Below are 19909 nucleotides of genomic sequence, written 5' to 3'. Positions count from 1 at the left end.
ATACTGAGCATCATTTCATGTGTCTGTTGGCCAGTTTGATGTCCTCTTTGGAAAAAAGTCTATTTAGTTATTCTGCCCATTTTTAAATCGGTACGTATTTTAAGTTGACCAAGTTCTTTACTTTCGCTATTAACCCCTTATCTGATACATCATTTTCTCCCATTCTGTAGGTGGTCTTTTAATTTTGTTCCTTTTGGTGTGCAGAAGCTTTTGGGTTTGATGTAGTTCCACTCGTTGATATTCACTTTTGTTGTTTGTGCTTTTGGTGTCGTGTTTTTAAAAAATCATCACCAAGAACAGTATATATGAGCTTCTTCTCTACATTTTCTTTCAGGAGTTTTATAGTATCAGGTCTTACACTTAAATCTTTGATCCATTTTGAGTGAGTTTTTCTGAATGGTGTTGGATAGGAATCCAATTGCATTGTTGTGCATGAGTTTCTCCAGTTCTCCCCCCACCATTTGTTAAAGAAACTACTGGGTATTTTTGGCTCCAGCGTCAAATATTAATTGACTATATATACTGGGATTTTTTCGGTTAACGTGTCTATTTTTGTGCATGTATCATGTTTTTATTTCTATGGCTTTGTAGTGGAGTCTGATATCCAGAAGTGTGATGCTCCAGCTTTGTACTTATTTTCTCAGGATTGCTACAGTTATTAGGGGTTTTGTTTGTGGTTCCACACAAATTTTAGGATTGTTTCTTCTGTTTCTGGAAAGAATGGCTTTGGTGTTTTAATGGGGACTGCACTGAATCTGTAGGTGGCTTTGGGTAGAATGGCCATTTTAATGGCCAATATTAATTCTTCCCATCCATGAACACAGGATGTCTTTCCATTTGTTTGTGTCTTTTTCAATTTCTTTCAGCAAAGTCTTGTCTTCCTCATTGTACAGATCTTTCACTTCCTTGGTTAATTTCTAAGTATTGTATTGTTTTGGATGCTGTTGTGAATGGGATAGTTTTCTTTTTCAGATGCTTCATCATTAGTGTAAAGGAATGCAATTGATTTCTACGTTTCTTTTTTTTATCCTGCCACTTTACTGAAATTGTTAATTCCAATAGTTGTTTTTTTTTTGACCAACTCTTTGGGATGTCCTATATAAAAGATCATATCATCAGCAAAGAGCAACAATTTTGCTTTCCGATTTGGATGCCTTTTCACTGTCTTGCCTAATTTCTCTAGCTATGACTTCCAGTACTATATTGAATAGAAGTGGCAAGAGTGGGCTTTCTTGTCTTGTTACTGACCTAGAGAAACCATCCCAGCCTGAATCACTGGATTGTTACATCGCTTTTACCATAGTCTTGAATTGATCCTCAAATCTTGTATCATTTAAATTTGACAAGCGTAGGTCTTGTCTTTTCAACTATACCCCATAGCTCCTTTAAAGAAGGAATCCATCTTCCAATTTTTTGCATCCCCCGAAATGCTGAGTACATCATGAACTGTATGTAGTAAGCACTCCGTAAATATCTATTGGTTTATAGTGAAAAACCAAGACAACAGCTACCGTGTTTCCCTGAAAATAAGACCTAGCCAATCAGCTCTCATGTGTCATTTGGAGCAAAAATTAATATAAGACCCGGTATGATGTTATAGTATATTATATTATATATTACATTACATTACATTATATTAAGACCGTGTCTTATATTGTAGTAAAATACGACTGGGTCTTATATTAATTTTTGCTCCAAAAGACGCATTAGAGCTGATGGTCCGGCTAGGTCTTATTTTTTGGGAAACACGGTATTAAAAATTATACCAAGTCTCCACAGTGACAATGTTTGCTTTCAGAAAAACTACCATGTTATCAAAACTTGTGCTTCATACCTGATAACACTATCAATACAGTTTATTTGCTGGTAGGATGGACTATGCTGATCTTTCCTCAAATCTTCACGAGACTCAGAGTATGGGCTATTATTTTTCAATGTCTGGCAGGAAGAAAAGGCTTTCTGCTCACCTAAAAGAGAATGAAAGGATGTACAATTAAAATATGTATTATTCTTAAGAACACGTACTTATTCAGCAAAATTAAATCATGGCACTTTAGAATAAATACATTCAATAGAATATCATGTACCTAATAAAAATGAGCTCAAATCTAAATGCACTGATACAGAAAATTATCCAGATAGAATGATTACTTACATGATTACTTTTTTTTTAAAGGAGTGAAACAAATAATTCGGGAAAAGATTATCAAGGAATACAACTACCAGTGAAAGGTTGACAGGAATGGCAGAATGTCAAGCTGACACTGTACAACTGGTCCATCCCGCATTACTAAGAACAGGGCAGCACACACTGTGCGCATCTTACATTTTGCAATATTAAGTGCACAGCGTTGCCCATGTTGAACTGGTGTCCAACAGAACTTTCTGCGATGACAGAATTGCTCTTTATCCGTGCTATCCAACATGGTGGCTACTAAGAACGCATATAGTGATTAAGCACCTGAAATGTGGCTAGAGCTACCGATACACGAAATTTAATTTTTTTTCTATTTGTAATTAATTGGAATTTAAATTGCCAAATGTGCTAGCGGTTACATATCAGAGAACATGGGTAGAGAGAAGAAACAAGGCCTCAGGCTGGACCACTGAAGGACTTAAATTTTCTGTAGAGAAGGAGGAGCCAGTAAAGGAGACCGGAAAAAGAAAATCCAGAAAGATAAGAGATCTTGCAAAGTATGGTGTCATGGAAACCAAAAACAGAAACTATTTCAAGAAAGGAGTAACTAGGTCAAGTATTGAGAGGTTGAGTGAAAAAATGTTAGCTACTGTTGTCATGATCAATAAAGCTGCTTGAAAGAGGCTTATTTTCAGAGGAAAGTATGGAAAAATGAATAATTAACATTAAGTCATTAACTTTATATTTTAAAATTTAAATAATTTTAAAGCGTTTACAAAAATAGTACAGAGTTCCCATACACCCTTACCCCAGCTTCTACGAATGTAGTATCTTCTATAACCAAAATGAACAAAACTAAGAAATTAACAGTGGTACACTACTAACTGAACCATAGACTGTCTGGATTTCACCTGTTTTCCACTAAATGTCATGTTTCTGTTCTAGGACCCAATCCAGGATCTCACATTGAATTTAGTTCTTAATGTCTGCTTAGCCTTTTCTTAGCTTTCATGATTTCAACACTTTTGAAGAGTGGGACAGGAATTTTGTAAAACACCCTTCAATTTGAGTTTCTCTGATATTTTCTCATGATCAGCTTGGGGGCGATTACCACCAAAGAGCAAATGCTTCCTTTCGCATCAGGCCAGGGTTACGTGATGTTGCTAGGATTTTAGTACTGGTGTGTTAACCTTGCTCATTGATCAAGGCGGTATCTGCCAGGTTTCTTCTACGCAAAGTTACTATTTTACAATGTAATAAATAACGTAAACAATACATGTTGTAGAGAAATACTTTCAGACCATGCAGATATCCTGTTTCTCTCATACTTTCACCTACTGGCTGCACGACAATGTGAACGTACTCAATGGCACCGAACTATTCACTTAAAGATAGTAAATTTTACATAGATATAAAACCAGAATTAAACCTTTCATCTAATTCTAGCATTCATTGGAGGATACTCCCCTCAGCACTTATTACAGTGGAATTCTTTTCTTCTCATTCAATTTTACTGCGATATACTTGGCATGACAACCAGCAGTGCATAAGTTTCAGGCATCCTAATAGCAATTTTCTATAGTCCCCATTCCCTCTACATTTATTGATCAACATTTTTCTATTAGCAAGAGTTTCCCTTCTCTCCTTTCCCTTTTATTTATTCATCTAATCATTTATTTATCAGCATGGACTCCTGGATATTTATTTGTTGGGTTATAATCCAATACTACCATTATTTACTTTGTTGCTCAAATTGTTCCAATTTTGGCTATTGGGTGCTCTTTCAAGTTGTCTCCTGTGTCCTTTTGACACTCTACCTTTCCCCTTGTTTTTCTTGAGCACTTTCCTACATCCTGGCTCTAGTTTCTTTTATTGGAAAAACATTTAGAAACGAAAACCTGGGAACTAGATATGCTCATTCTTAAATGTGTCCCTCCTTACAGGTCCTCTCAATGGACAAACTAGTAAATACATGTACATATACTAACCCTTGTCTGTCCATCCATCCATCCATCCACCCATTAAACAAAAAGGCATGTGTTCATGCTGACACCTTTAACTCAAATCCAGCACCAGAGTTCATGCTAACATTCCTTCCTTGCTTATTTGTAACTTCCTTCTCTGATAAGGAAGAATCTGGTCATGGTTCTCTATAACGTACACACCTATTTGCTCAACCCTAGTATACATATAAAGTGGCTTCAGAATTGCTAACCTACATTCTCGTGAGAAACAAGTTTATCAAGTTGGTTGCAGTATTTGTGCACACTTATGTTTCGTGTTTAGTCCTAGGGCAGCCAGTTAAGCTATACAGCTCCTTATTTCCCCACTCCTGTCAGTATGTTCACATCATTCATTTGTAACATAGTTAGATTTATTTGCCTGTATGTCATGTGGGTTCACTATGAACTCTGGAGTAGGATGAGGTGTACAGATCCATGGTTTTTAACCAATGTATCCACCACTAGAGTAACAAAGAGAACATTTCCATCACTCAAACACTTCCCTCCAGCTGCCCTTTTGCAGTCAACTCCTTCCCTACCCTTAGCAAACACTGATCTGTTTTCCAGATACAGTGCATCCCAGAAGAAATGCTTTTCCAGAATGGAATCATACTACTACATGTAACCCTTTTGGTTCTGGCTTCTTTCATTTAGCAAAATGCATCTAAGATCCATCTATTCTGCTGTAGGAATCAAGTTCATTAATAGGTCATAGTGCACTGTACCACAGTTTATCCATTCACCTGCTGAATGACATCTATGTTGTTTTGGCAAGTCTGAAGAAAGTGTCATAAACATTCACAGAGGTTTCTATGTGAACTTGGGCATTTTTTTCATATACTACTTGCTATCCGTATAACATCTGGAAAATATTTGGATCTCTTGACCATTTTTAAATTGGGTTTTCTTATTGTTGAATTTTGAGAGTTCTTTATGTATTCTGCATAAAATTTCTTTATTGTACACATCATTTGCAAATATTCTGTGTTTTCATTGTCTTTCAAAGAGAAGTTTTTAATTTTGAAAAAGTCCAATTTAACAATTTTTTTCTATTTTATGGATCATGCTTTTGATGTCACACATCTCTCTGCCAAACTCAAGATCAAAAAGACTTTCTCCTAGACGTCTACAGTTTTAAGTTTTACATTTAGGTCTTTGGTCAATTTTGAATGAATTTTTGTATAAATGTGTAACATATGTGTTGTTTCATTTTTTTACATATATGGTTGTCCAGTTATCCAGTGCCATTTGTTGGAAAGACTATCCTTTGTCCACTAACTTGACCTTGCACCTCTGTCAAAAATTAATTGACCACATTAGTGCAGGTCTTCTTTGGGACTCTAATCTGTTCCTCCGATTTATCCCTTCATGAACATCAGTCTTAATTACTGTAACTTCATCGTAAGCTTTAAAATCAGGTAGTGGGAGTCCTCCAACATGGTTTTTCTTTTTCAAAATTGTTTTGACTATTTTAGTCCCTTTGTCTTTGCATATAAATTTGGGGATCAGCTTGATGATATCTACAGAAAAAAAGTCCTGCTGAGAGTTTAATTGGAATTACATTGAATGTACAGATCAAATTGGAGAGAATATTGAATATTCCAAATATGCTGAATATTCCAAACCATGAACATGAAATACGCATATCTTCCCATTTACTTAGTTCTTTAAAAAAATATTTTTTCTTTCATCAGTGTTTTTTAGTTTTCTGCATATACATATTTCACATAGTTTGTTAGTTTACATCTAAGTACTTCCGGTTTTCGTTAGTTTTAAAACATTTGCTTCCAGTTTTTCTCTGTATATAGAAATTCGATTTTTATATACCGAACTTGTATCTCGTGACCTTGCCAAAATTAGGAATTTTTGTAGATTCATTAGGATTTTCCTATGTAGACAATCATGTCATATGTGAATAGAGTTTTATTTTTTTCCTTTCCCATCTGTTGTTTTTTTATTTTTTTTTCTTGCCTACTCCACTGACTAAGACTTCCAGTTTGATGGTATAAAGAAGTGGTGACGGGACATTCTTCACTTAGTTCCAAAGTTAAGATGAAAGCATTCTCTCACCATTAAGCCTAACATCAGCTTTAGATTTTTTGCCGATGCCTTTTTTGTTAGGTTAACTAAATTCTTTTCTATTTCTAATTTTTGAGAGTTTTTATTATGCATGGATGTTGAATTTTGTCACACGCTTTTTCTCCATCTATTGAAATGATCAGATGGTTCATCTTTTTTATTCTGTTGATATGGTGAATGAAAGTGATTGACTTTTAAATATTGAAACAGCCTTTCATTCCTAGGACAAATCATACTTGGGTGAAATATATTTGTCCTTTTTATACATTGCTGGATTAGATTTGCTAATATGAAGCGTGACAAAAAAAAATACAGTGAATGCTGCTGCCAAGTACCACCCAACGGAAAGGCAGGGATCTTCAACACAGGAAGTGGTGGCATCGAACCTTAATTAACAGTGTGACAAGTTTCAACTTGTTCAGTGCAGTCAATTGGATGTGAGCTACGGTTGAGAGAAGGTGTGTTTTAAAGTGTGCCGTAAATCATCCTCCATCATGACAACGCTCCGTGTCTCACATCGCTTCTAGTACAGCAATTTCTGTCACATAAAAACATTACGATGTGTCCTCATCCACCTTATTCACTGGATCTGGCACCGTGTGACTTCTGGCTCTTCCCCAAAGTCAAAATGACTATGAAAGGTAAACATTTTGAATCAATTCAGGACATTGAGGCAGCCATGACAGAGCAACTAAAGACACTCATGAAAGAGGACTTCCAGAACTGCTAGAAAGTAGCAAGAATGATGGGATAAGTGTGTTTGAAGTGGGGGTGAGGGTGGGTATTTTGAGGGTGATTAATGGCAATGTGACTTTTACTGTAATAAATTTTTAAAAATTTAAACATTCACTGTGTTTTCACACCTTGTATGTAATTGAGAATTTTGCAAATATGTTAATGAGGGATACTGGACTGCAGTTTTCTTGTAATGCCTTTATCTTGTTTTTGCATTAGGATAATAGTGGGTTCATAAAACGTGTTTGGAAGTTTTCCTTCCTTTTCTATGTCTGGGAAATATTCTACATAAGAACTGAATTATTACTTCCTTGAATGTTTGAGAGACTTCTTCAGTGAAACCACGTGGGTGAGGACTTTTCTTTGTTGGAAGATTAACTTCAATCTGTAATAGATATGTCTATTCTAGTTAACTATTTCTTCTTCATTGAATTTTGATAGTTTGTCTTTCAAGTAATTGGTCTATTTCTTCTAAGCTGTCATATTTATGGACACAGCTGTTTGTAATCCTTTTAAAATCAGTGGGGGTCTTTCATTCTTGATATTGGTGATTTTTGTTTTCTTTTTGTGTTCAGTATAAAGATTTGTTCATTTTATTTTTATTAACTTTAGATTTCATTAATTTTTGTTTTTTCTATTTTCAATTCCACTGATATCTGGTCTTTATTATTTCTTTCCTTCTGCTTACTTTGAATTGAATTTGCTCTTCTTTCTCTCGTTTCATAGGAGAAAGCTTAGATTACTGATTTGAGACATTTCTTCTTTTTCCCATACGAACACTTAATGTCATAGATTGCCCTTTAAGCATTGCTTTAGCTACATCCCACAAATTTTATGCTGTCTTTTCAATTCTCTTGGTTCAAAACGTTTTTATTTCCCTTGAGACTTTGGCCTGTGGGTTATTTAGAGGTATGTTATTTAATTTCCAAATATTTGGGCATTTTCTAGATAATCTTTGTTACTGATTTCTAGTTTAATCCATTATGTTAGAGAATATACTCTGTATGATTTCTATTCTTTAAAAATTGTTAAGGTTTGTATCATGGCCCAAAATATGGTCTATCTTGATGAATGTTCCATGCATCCTTCAGAAATATGTGTTATGTTGTTGATTGGAGTGTTTCATACATGTTAATTGGGCCAATCTTGTCGATAGTGTTGTTCAGGTCTCCGATATCTTTACTAATTTTCTGTCCACTTATTTTATTAATCACAAAGAGAGGTGTGGTGCAGGTTCCAACTATCACTGTGGATGTATTCCTCCTTCAAGTTTTTATGAGTTTTTGCTTCATGTATTTTGAAGCTCTGATGTTAGGTGCGTAAACATTTTAGGACTGTTACATATTCTAAGAGAATCAACTCCTTTGTCATGCAATATCCCTTTGAAACCCTGATAATATTCCTTATTCTAAAGTCTATTCTGTCTAATCTTAATACAGCTTTCCAGCTTTCTTTTGTTTCTGGTGAGCACAGTGTATCTTTTTTACCTTTTTAACCTATGTTCTTATTTCCAAAATGGGTTCTTGTAGGTAATATGCATAGGCACCTTGTTTTTTCATCCAATTTGACAATTTCAGTCTTTAACTGGTTGGTATATGAGATGATTCACATTTAATGTAATTACTGATAGTTGGATTAATATAAACCATATTGCTAGCTGTTTTCCATTTGTTCCATCTCGTTTTTTGTTGTTTTCATACCCCTCCTTTTTTGCTTCATTTTGAGGTGTTTTAGATTCCATGTTACCGCCTCTACTGATATTACTTATACTTCTTCAAAAACTTTTTCTAATAATCGGCCTAGTCATTTGCTACCTCCAAATAACACAGTGCTTCAAATGTAGTGTTGACGACTTTACAACAGAATATCCCCAATATCTCCCTCCCGTCCTTTGCAGTATTTTACCTCTGTTTCAAATGCAGAACACTGTTTTTGCTTTAGTCTGTTACCTTTTACAACAATTAAAAATTAAGTGAAGAGTAGAACTGATTTTACCCTTCATTTAGTCCATTTTCAGTGCTTTTCATTTCTTTGTGTAGATCAAAATTTATGTCTGATATCATATCATATTCCTTTTACCTTTAGAAATTCTTTAGCATTTCTTATAGAATATATCTGCTGGTAATAAATTCTCCGTTTTTGTCTGAGAAAAATCGTTATATCCTTTCCACTTCTGAAAGATACTTTCCAGAAGTTGTAGAATTTTGCACTGACAGATTTTTCTTTTTCTTTTCTTTTTTTTTTTTAAGGAGGGCACAGCTCACCGTGGCCCATGCAAGGATCGAACCCGCAATCTTGGTGCTACCAGTACCATGCTCTAAACAACGAGTTTTTTCTTTAAAGACAATACTTTATTTTCTTGTAATGTGCATGGTTTCTGAAGAAATGTCTACTGTAATTCCGATCATTTTTCTCTATCTATATGTAATCTTTCTTTTTTCGTCTACTTTCAAGATATTCTCTGTTTTCAGCAGTTTGAAAATGACATGCTGACGTGTGTGTTGTTTTTATTTTGTGGTGGGTGTGTTGTTTTTTTCCTTTTTTAAATTTACAGTACTTGATGTTCTTTGGATCTGGAAAATCTTGGCCATTATTTCAAGCATTTCTTCTGGGATTCCAATTACTCATATGTTAGTTCATTTGATATTGTCCCAAAATTCTTAACATGCTCTGTTCTACGTGTTTCTTTCTCTTTGTGTTTCAGTTTGTGTAATTTCTATTTATGTATCTTCAAGTTTACTGATTCTTTTCTTGGTTGTGTTCAGTGTCCATCAAAGGCATATACGTATTCATCCCGAGCCTTTCTAACACTTCCATTTGATCTTTTATGTTCCACCTCTATTCTGTGATTACCTGTACACTCTTGCATGTTGCCTACTTTATCCATTAGAGCCCTTAATGTACTATTCAGTTATTTTAAATTCCCCTTCAGATAGTTCCAACATTTGTGTCATAACTGACTCTTGTTATGATGACTATTTTGTCTCTTGGCAGTTTTTCTTGCTGTTTCATGTGCTTCATAATTTGTTGAAAACTGAACAACTTGTGTAGAACAATAGAGACGGGGCATGCCTTCCTTCTGCTAGGCCTGTGTTTGAGTTAATCTAATTCAGTTTAGGCCAGGGTTGAAGTGTGTTGTTGTTCTGGTTTCACTCAGTCTTACAGCTTTTAAATTCCTCTGGTGAAACTTCGTGTTTCAGGTGATGCTGGTTTGCTAGAGAGCATTGTCCCCCCACCATCATCTCTACTTTCAGCTTCTGGTCTTCCTTTTGCATTGTTCCTCAGAGAAGGTCTTGTGCCAGTTATCTGATTCAGTCAGCGAGTGCACCAGTATGCAGGGCACACATCTCACCTCTCCCTGCAAGTGTGCCTCTCTCCTTAGATTTAGGCCTGTTGGCTGCCCTGTAACCTCCGCACTCTGATGGGTTCCAGAAAGACCATGAGCTTGCCAGGTGTCTGGCTTTTTACCTTGTAAGTTTGGAATGGTGCTCATTCCAGCAGTCCCTGAGCAGAAACCAAAGCACTCTCACTGAATTAGTTCAGTTCATGAATCATTTCTTTTCCTCAGGCACTGCATCACCCAAGAAGTAGAACATTCACTTATCTTCAACTTCCCTAACTGCTTGTCTGGCAGCTGACATCAGTCTCTGTAGCTGATGAAGGGGCTTTCCATCTCTCCGGTGCTCCTCGCAATTCCATCTCAACTTTTAAAACTTCCCTTATCCTATTTTAAAGCATAAACTGCTCTTGTAAGAAAAGTGGAAATATAAACTTAAAACCTGATATTCTTGTTGGTTCTGGCACCTTGTAAATATGTATACAGTGATCATTTAGTATTTTCCTTTTCATTAGTGTGTATCTCTACTCAATCTCTAATATTTAGATTATGACGTTTTTGTTTTTAAGTTGCATACTTGTTTCTCTTGAGTGAGGAGTAATAAAGATTCTTTTCGCTAGTTCTTGTAGGTCTTAATATGTTGATAAAATCAAGATGCCCAAGTAACACTAGTTCTCCAAAGCTACACCTAACGGCAGCCGATTTTCCTTCTCCCCCCGAGTCACAGCCTATGTGTGTTAGAGTCAAATATAGCACATATCTAAGGAGTGGGAAACTTTCATTTTCTTAAACAGCAGCAGAAGTACACCAGGTTAGCTATAGCTTACATTGTATAAAATGGTTTATGATGTAATTTTGACATTGGCTTAAACATATAACCGTCCAAACGGTAATACTGATGATGTGACCAGACCAATGATAGATGATAAGAAACTGGATAAAGCAGGAGGGGAAAAGAGATTTCTGCTCTGAGAAAAACTATAGAGGTCAGGACGTAAAACTGTGGCACCAACCTGAGGTGCTCGGCCAAGGCAGTGGCGAGTAACACTGACCGAGCCAGACAACAAAGAAAACATTTAGAAAATTTAGACTTAAAATCTGCCCAAAGAATTTCCTCTGCCAGGACACAAGATAACAGCACACAGCAAGAAAGATATTTAAGATGAACTCTCCTGTACAGAGGGAATCTGATGGTTTCAAGGGACAGAAAAAGTTGTTATTTCTGTCTTGTGCCCCTACATCTACAGAAGAAACATATGATGCTAAACCTCCTGTCAAAGTGAAAAGAAGAAACTGAAGTCCGCGACTTGCTGTACCTGGAGGGCATCCTATGGGCTCCCAGTGCTATCACCTGCAGGCGCAGAAGTACGATTTTTTGTTGTTGTGTAAATCATATGAACGCCTCAAAAATATAGCTGCTATTATTATTATTGACCTTAGAGAAAACATCTCACCTCCACTGCGTAAAATACCCACATCTGACAATGATAGAAACCATTAATAACATTTTAGGTACCTAAAACCTCTAACAACTTCCAAAATTCTATTACTATTCAGGGAGAAAAACGAAAGGAAAGTTAACTAAATTAGAAGTTAATGTAATTTGATCTCTATGTTACAGAACTTTCTTCTGCTATATGATAAGTAGGTTAACTTTTCAAAACTCATGTCAATTGTCACAACTGACCCATTTGTATGGAGTGCTCGTTACCTCATATTCGAGAAGCACACACATGTATCAAGAAAAAAGCCAAGTTCTTCATCCAACTTAGGTCTTAAGTGTTCTCTACTTGTTTGAAGTGACAGGAAGGGATTAGTATTTTAATCTACTTTATTATCTGAAACGTATTCTAAAATTAACTCTTGGTTTACAGATAGCTCCTATGAGGGGAATCTATGAATTTTTTGGTGTTATCAGAAACGTTCATTCTTTAGCATAAGTACGTTCTAATACCATTTAGCTCTCAGAATAGTATCTGCTGCTACCATCATCATCATCATCACTATTATTATCTGGGCAAGTAAATATCAAAAGCAGCAGCAAAGGTTCATGGCTTTACGCTCACACACTCTATGTCTATGCAGAAGAGGGGAGACGTGGGAGGTGGTCCAGGGGCTGCCTGCTGACTCACCACCGAGCTGTCCTGGGCGCCTCTCCACCGCTTGCTTGCTTGGTGATTTGGTCATTGACTCAATGTACAGCTGCTGACCCAGATTTTTTATTTTGTTTACATTGGCGTAGACCTGCTGCAAAGTCAACTTAGGGAAAAGAATGATAAAGTGTTTCAATATTATAAAAAAGTACATTAAAAGATACATAAACAAAATACATTTACCATCTGCTTCTCTGAAGACATGATGACTAAAAGCACAGTAATAATGTTATTTTAGTTTCCCAGGATACCACAGTGCAGTAGTACCAGTGAAACTTTAAATAAGTCTGTTCACAGATGTGCTCATTTTTAGAAAGGATACAATTAACTCAATGGTCACCTTCCAAAGGTGGAATTTTTTTTACAGACATTTTCCCAAACTAAAATGGATTAGGGTGTCAATTGTCAGATAAGGTCTTCAAATCAAGAACACATCCTAAGTGTGAGGGATATAAATGATAAATGTCTAACTATTACATTGTTTTGTGCACCTGAAACTAATTAAAAAAAAGTTAAAAAAATAAATTAAAATAAATAAATAAATAAAAATGGAAAAAAAAAAAGAATATATACTAAGAAGTCATGTGTTGAGGTGCAGAACTCGTACCGACACATTACAGGTACCAACACTGATTATGATAATGACTCCTGTACAGAAATCATCTGCTCACTTACCGGTTCCTTCTGGCTGTCCTCCACGCACTGCCCACTGGAGTCACTGGAAGACGCTATGCTGATGTGATGCTCCTGAGACCCACTGCTTCCCAGGCTCCCGTAGCCACTGGACGCACTCACGTGAACTGGCTGAAAGGAGGAGGCCCACCATGAGTTACTGGCTACGTGGCAGTTAGAGGAGAGATGCGGCCTTACCTACCTCAGAGCATGTCTAAAACCATCAGGAAATTACAACTCAAATTTCTGAAATCCCAAGTTAGGTGTGGGAAGGTTGGTACTTTTAACCCTAATGCTGACATGAAAAATAGTCCTCTCTCACTTCAGTCATGTTCAAGGGCAAAGTCTAGTTTTCTAGTGAAAGTGGGTATTTCTGGAACAAAAAAATTTGTAAAAATCAATCCTATAATAATTTAACAAAACATGAAAATAAACTCGTTCTCTGTGCTGAGTTTAGAACAGACACCACGAATGAAATATAAACCATACTTTTTCCCAAGAACTTCACAGATACTTTATGAATCCTACAGATTTTATGAAAGACATTTGGAAAACTACCATGCTAACAGTTTTCTACGATACCATCAGTAAACACTTCACATGTTCATTGACTGAATCTCTAGTAGAAATCACTTTTGGCATTTGTTTTCATCAGGTAGATTTTCCTAGTTTTGCCTTATAATTAGAGATACTGTGACCTGCCAAAATCCCTCTCCCCTACCTTTAAAATTGGAATTATTTTTAAAAATGCTGAAGCCAAAACCCAGAGGTTGAGTACACTGGTAACCATGCTTGGAACCCAAGAATTCTCTCACTTAGAAATAAGTTCTGCCTTACTGTGACTCAGTTTTAAATGAGTTCTTATTAAAATGTTCCATATTTAACACACAAAAGGAAAACAGGTGAATGAAATGTAATTTAAAAACAAAAAGACAAAAATTTCTCGAACGCAGAGGGTAAGCGTTTCTCGCTCCTTAGAGTTTATTTTTGTGAAGTGACTTTACTACTAAGACTGAATGTTAAAATAAAACACAATTATGGGAATTTGGGGTTTGTTTTTTAAACTCTTTCATTTTACCTGTAAGAGAAGTTTATGAATTTGTTCTTGTAATTCTATTATGTCTTTGTCATTATTGTTCGTCTTTTTTATTCTGTTAGCAAAAACATCCTCATTGAGTGGACTCCTACAAGATACCAAGTGAAAGTCTGAGTCAAACAATTTAAAATGTACTTACAATGACGTCTAAAGTGATTTTTAATAGAATAGTCAATTAATAAATCTGCTTTTACTCAGCAACTCTTTGACTCTAAATATAAAAAATATGAAGCTAAAATTCTATTCACAGAGGTAGAGAAAATATTAAACAAATGAGACATTAACAGGCTTCTTTAGTTTCTCTGTCATTCTAGTCTTTCTACAATTGTTTCAGCACTATATTTGTATGAATCTAAAATCAGTGACAACCTCCTTAGCTACTAAAATATCTTCAGCAACTACTGGTCCCAAAATTTCACATTAACGGAGTAACCCACTGCCGGAATTTTAACACCCTAAGTTTGCTAAATAACAATAAATAACAATGAGTCAAGTACCTAATAATTTAAGCTGTGTAGGAAAGATGATTCTGCAACACACCCTAGTGGTGAAAATGTGGCTTCACATTTATACTCATATCCTGGAGCCTTTTAAACCTATTACCCAAGATTTTAAATCTACAGTGAGAGGCAGACAGGTCAACAGGGAGAGTAACAAAGAACAGAAAGGACCGACACTTACTTAGGACCTTCTCTGTAACAGGCCTTGTACTCATTTTCTAATATACAGTAAGAATAACTGACATTCTCTAAACCCTGATGACGTGACAGGCACTGTTCCAAGTTAGTGGAATCTGATGGCAGAAGGCTGATATAAAAAGTTTTACATGCTCACTAAGGAGAACTTTAAAATTCTGAAAAGGCAACAACAACAACAAAAATCTTACCCATAATCCTACTAATCCCACACATAAGCAAAATTTATATTTTAATTTACTTCCTTCTAATCTTTTTCATGTTTCATAGTTAGGGCATGTGTTTTAAACGTAATTATATGGTATAATTTTGTATGCTGCTTTTTACATCTACTACATCAACTTCCCATGTTATATAATCTCTGTAAAATTTTTTATTGAGCAATATAAGCTGTCAAGCAAATATTCCAGTTTACTTAATGATGGACATTTAAGTTATTCTAAGTCTGCCATTATGATTATATAACATTGCAAAATGTCTTTTCTTTGTAAATCTTTTCTGTATTTAGGCATACTTCCTTAGCTTATTCCCATAATGGAATCATTAGGTCAAAGAGATAGAAATCTTTTATGGCTCTGGATACATAGTGCTAAACTGTCTTCCAAAACCACTTAAGAAAAAAAAATCAGTGTTTTATTTAGTTCAGGTGTTAACCGATTCAAAGGAGAGTAAGTGGGCGAAGGAATATTATTTGGTAAAAAAAAAAAAGATGTTTTAGAAAATGTGAAAACGGACATACGTTCGAACTTTATGCCGACCGATGATAAGAGAAACCTTCCGGCTCCATGGGTTCACAAAGCTGGACCAACTGGAATCCAGTACGATGTAATCTCCGTTTTGCGTACAGAATCTAATGGGTGAATGTTCAAAGGGAGGATGGCCTGCATACTTCAAGACTATATAAAATAGTAAGACGAAATTAAAATTCAACACATATTACAAGGGTCATTTTTAAGCATTTATTCATAAAGTTTTCAGAATATAGTAGGAGAAAAAGTTGTTTTGGCAGTTTCATTACATTGCTTGCCTGGTTCAAGGTTAAACTCTAATGATTAGAGCTTATGAGAAGCGCTAATATGAAATAAAATGAAAAATTAGATCCATGAATAAAAAACCCGCCTTCTCTCATAAAGGAGGGCCTTACCTTTTTCGTGGATGGCGACCATCAGAGAACGGTCTTCTGGGTGCAAATAGGTTAAGATAGACATTCCAACCAGGTCCTGAGGCAGATATCCCAGCAAAGGCACGGCTCTGGGTGTAGACACAGCACAGGCAGCAGCGTAAGCATCAAGTAACTTCTACACTCTACAGGCTCTTAAAAGCTACTTCTTTGTAATACTTTATTTTAAATATGGAAAAAGGTACACAAAAGATGTTCATTACAGCATCTGTAAGAGCGACAAATGACTTAAGTGCCATACTGTGGGGAAACAGTTACATAACCTAACACGTGTTCCAGAAATGTCATCTACGGCACCTACTAAAAAGCAGGTTCACAGGCTCACTGCAAGCTGACTAAGCCAGAATTTCTGGGGTAAGCCTGGGAATCGATATTTTTAACAAGTTCCTCAGAGGTCCCGGATGTCCCCCACTTTGCCACCATTTAAAAGTCTACAGAGATCGCACCATAATACAGAAAAATGTTTATGATGCAACACAAATAAAGCACGCTACAGATTATACAGTGTGATGAAAAGTGCACTAAAACAATGTCCCCTGAAAGGTAATACCAAATAGACAGGCAACCTGTACAGAAAGACACCTGCAGGATAACGGTTCACAGAAAACCAGTAATGACAAGACACTCAGGATGACTCAGAAAGAACTGACTCCATCAACATTTTCTATGTGTACAAATTGACAAATATTTTCTGACATAATATATTTAAGCTATTTTCAGAATATCTGTGGTTAAATTTTCTTACTTTCTACAGATTTTATTATACAGAGTTATCTCACCAATTACTGTTTAATTTTGGGTAATTATTAGTAAATAAACCCATTTTAAGATGCTAAGATTTTTTAAAAATCAAAATTATTACCTATCATAGTGTTCCAGGCTTTACACTTATTGTGATATGGTGCTTGTTTCCCAGATTTTTAAATTTCATGACTAAGTAAAATTTTTAAATAAATGTGGGGAAAAGGAGGGTACGGGTTGGGATAACAATGCTTTATTTTTCCAAATAAAGAGGAAAAAAAAACAATAAGCACTAACTACTATCCATTATTACTATTCTTAAATAAGAAACACTGTTTTAACACCTAAAAGAATAGGAAGAACGTAAGTTCAAAATAAACAATAATTTAAAAAAAATAAATTTATTTTGACACACACAAAAAATCTTATTTCCCCCTCCCTTCAGACAAAAAAAAAAAATTCATCACAAACTGGTCTGAGAAGCACTTGTCTAGTGGAAATAACACTGGAACAGGTGCTAGGAGCCCACAGTAGTCGTTTTCAACGAGTACGATTACATACACAAACATTCCTGGCAAATTGGGCACCAGGTTCATTGCCCTCTGTAAAATGGAACAATAATTCCTGACTTACCTAAAGCAGACTACTGTGAAATCTGACAAATCTAACAAAATCTTAGAAGTATAACACATGAGATACTGACATTAAAAATTTAGAAAACACAAATAATTTCAAATTAACAAAAATCAAATAGGCAAATGGATAGACATCAGATTTGTAATACAGATGTATGTAAACATATGTAAACCTTTTCATATTTTTGTTTATTTTCTAAAACAAATTTCCTTCGTGCTTACAGAAGTACGTACCTTTCGTCTATTTCTAGAAAAACACACCCTGGAGTATGTGTTGTGGTAAAAATTCTTTTATCCACTGGGATTCGAGGAGCTACAAAAATAGAAAGATTCATTTAAAGGCAAATATCTTTAACCATCTACTGAAGTAACCAACTGCTAGCAAAATTTCTGTATGAAATTAATCTAATAGTCAAAGCTGGAGTAACTTCCAGTTTAGGACTGGAAAAAGTTGAGTCATATTTAGTGGTTGTATGTAACTAAGCACGTAGGGTTTGAAATGTCAGTATACGAGCATTTTTAATTTGTGTAATAACATTAGCATGGTCAGTTCTGCTACAGCTTGCGTGGAAAATGTAGTGATTAGGGGACAATTTGAGCATAATGCTAACTTTGCATTTGCTTATACATGATTTCATTTGCAAGAAACATGAGGTGAATGCAGAAAACACCCAACTGAATGGAGTCGCTTAGGAACACACAAAAACATGCCCACACCTCCCACACCTTTCTGCTACCTCTGTGCACCACGTGTGCTATGAGACACGCATGTCCCACCCAATGTTGGAACTTCCTGTCGGATTTCACACACCCTACCTTTCACCCCTTGCAATAACTCAGGAGCTGCAGCCATCGCAACACCCACGTCCCATGCAAACTGCAGGGCATTCCATGGTGAGTGTTTGTATATTTCTTAATCATTCCATGTTTAAAACTGAGTTATCATTTTTATTAGATCCCTGTCTTATTTGTAATGTGTGGTTGAGTGCTGTGCCCCGACCTCATTTTTCCTATAAGCCCTGTGGCTTTTATCGTGCAACTTTTTTTTTTTCATAGGATGATCATTTTTAGAAAAGCATATGCCACATTATAGCAGAATGGAGCGTAATTCTTTGTAACAAAAGGAAGCTGTTTCTGTATTAATGTGTGAATTTAAAAATATAGTTCTGCCATCAGAAGACATAAACTATACTGAAAAGTCTACATTTACACACAGTAAAAACCTGGCCGTTTCAAACATAAATTCATTCTTGTGGCCTCGCTGTACAACTTCAGTGATTATTTCACACAAGAGAGACGCAAAGGCCACAGGATGGTCACCGGCGGAGAAAGGATTAGAGCACCAACTACCTGTGGCAAGTCCATGCTTAGACCCTTGAAAAAGAGGACTGCACAAGAGGTCAAGGTCAGTAAACAGATGGCAGGAGAAGCAGCTGCAAACGCTCAGAGAGCAGGGCCACGCTGAGGGCCCGCGCACTCCCATGTTTCACGCCGGCCGCTGGCCGGCCGCAGGGAACAGGCTCTCGGGCTCCTACCTGACATGCTGACAGGCTGCCTCTGACCCCACAGCAGACACGCTCACTTACCTTCGTAACCAGAATGAATCTTCTCAGCCAGGGTGAGACAGCAGGGCTCGGATTCTGGTCCGGCAGAGCCACGTACATGAATCAAATAGGGGATAATCCGGAACGGGTAGTAGTGCTTCTCTTGCTGTCTGTCTTCACCTCCACTGCAAAGAGTAAAAATGGTCAGTGCCGGCCCTGATGCATCCAGTGAGGCCACCGGGACACACAGCTGGGACAAATGTTTTACTGGGCATTCCCAAGAGACTTGTGGCCACATCTCAAACATTTAAACATATTTATTTCAAAAAGAAGGGGAACTTCAGTTTAAATGTTCACTACCCAAGGGCAATGATACTCCTTTGTTACGCAGTGAGTAGGAGGTTCTCGGAGAAGTAGCGTGGATTACGGGGAGGGTCAAACAGAACTGGTCACTCCTTTTCTTTTCTCCTGACCTCCAGGCCCCAAGCCAGTCTGACTTTCCCACTTCTGCTGTGAAGGGGGACAGGCATAACCACTCGTGTCACACGTCTAAACCGAGTGCCACAGGCAGAAAACTGGGTTCCCTGTGATCATGTGCCAAGCTCTCCGTCGTCCCTTCCTAGACTCCAAAGACTCATCCATCTCATTACTTCAGCCGAACACACCACGCTCCCTGGTGCAGGACGCTGTGGGCAGTAAAGTGCTCCCTGAGGCTCATGGCTCGGGAGGGGCCATGGCAGGGCTGGGCCCCGTGCACCAAGCCCCCCCCCCGCCCCCCCCCCCCCCCCCCGCTTTCGCATTGCCACACAAGCTCTCTAGGTAGGGCGGCTCTGATGCACAACTACCAAGGTTTTCACCCTGTCTTATTGCTCTAGCTGCCCAAGGGACGTTTCTACTTGGAC

At 36.8% G+C, this 19909-nt stretch overlaps 1 protein-coding gene across 8 annotated transcripts in view; it reads right to left on the bottom strand.

Moving 5' to 3' along the window:
* PER3 (period circadian regulator 3) overlaps window positions 1-19909 on the bottom strand; it is a 57152-nt gene that overhangs the window by 28385 nt on the left and 8858 nt on the right. For all 8 annotated transcript variants that reach the window (XR_016018521.1, XR_016018522.1, XR_016018523.1 and 5 more), the window contains 8 exons: window positions 19050-19192; window positions 17698-17776; window positions 16052-16158; window positions 15647-15803; window positions 14195-14300; window positions 13120-13248; window positions 12424-12550; window positions 1835-1967 (listed from right to left, as the gene is read on the bottom strand). Coding sequence is in view for 4 of the 8 variants with exons in the window: in XM_019746756.3 (XP_019602315.3) it covers window positions 1835-1967; window positions 12424-12550; window positions 13120-13248; window positions 14195-14300; window positions 15647-15803; window positions 16052-16158; window positions 17698-17776; window positions 19050-19192 (981 nt within the window). In the remaining 4 variants the exon portion in view is untranslated. The remainder of the gene's footprint in view (window positions 1-1834; window positions 1968-12423; window positions 12551-13119; window positions 13249-14194; window positions 14301-15646; window positions 15804-16051; window positions 16159-17697; window positions 17777-19049; window positions 19193-19909) is intronic.

This window comes from Rhinolophus sinicus, chromosome 14 (genome assembly GCF_057876585.1).
Source record: "Rhinolophus sinicus isolate RSI-liver-muscle chromosome 14, RSI-T2T, whole genome shotgun sequence".
Classification (NCBI taxonomy): Eukaryota; Metazoa; Chordata; class Mammalia; order Chiroptera; family Rhinolophidae; genus Rhinolophus; species Rhinolophus sinicus.
The sequence above is the reverse complement of the archived record's forward strand: the minus strand, read 5'-3'. Positions and strand labels throughout refer to the sequence as shown.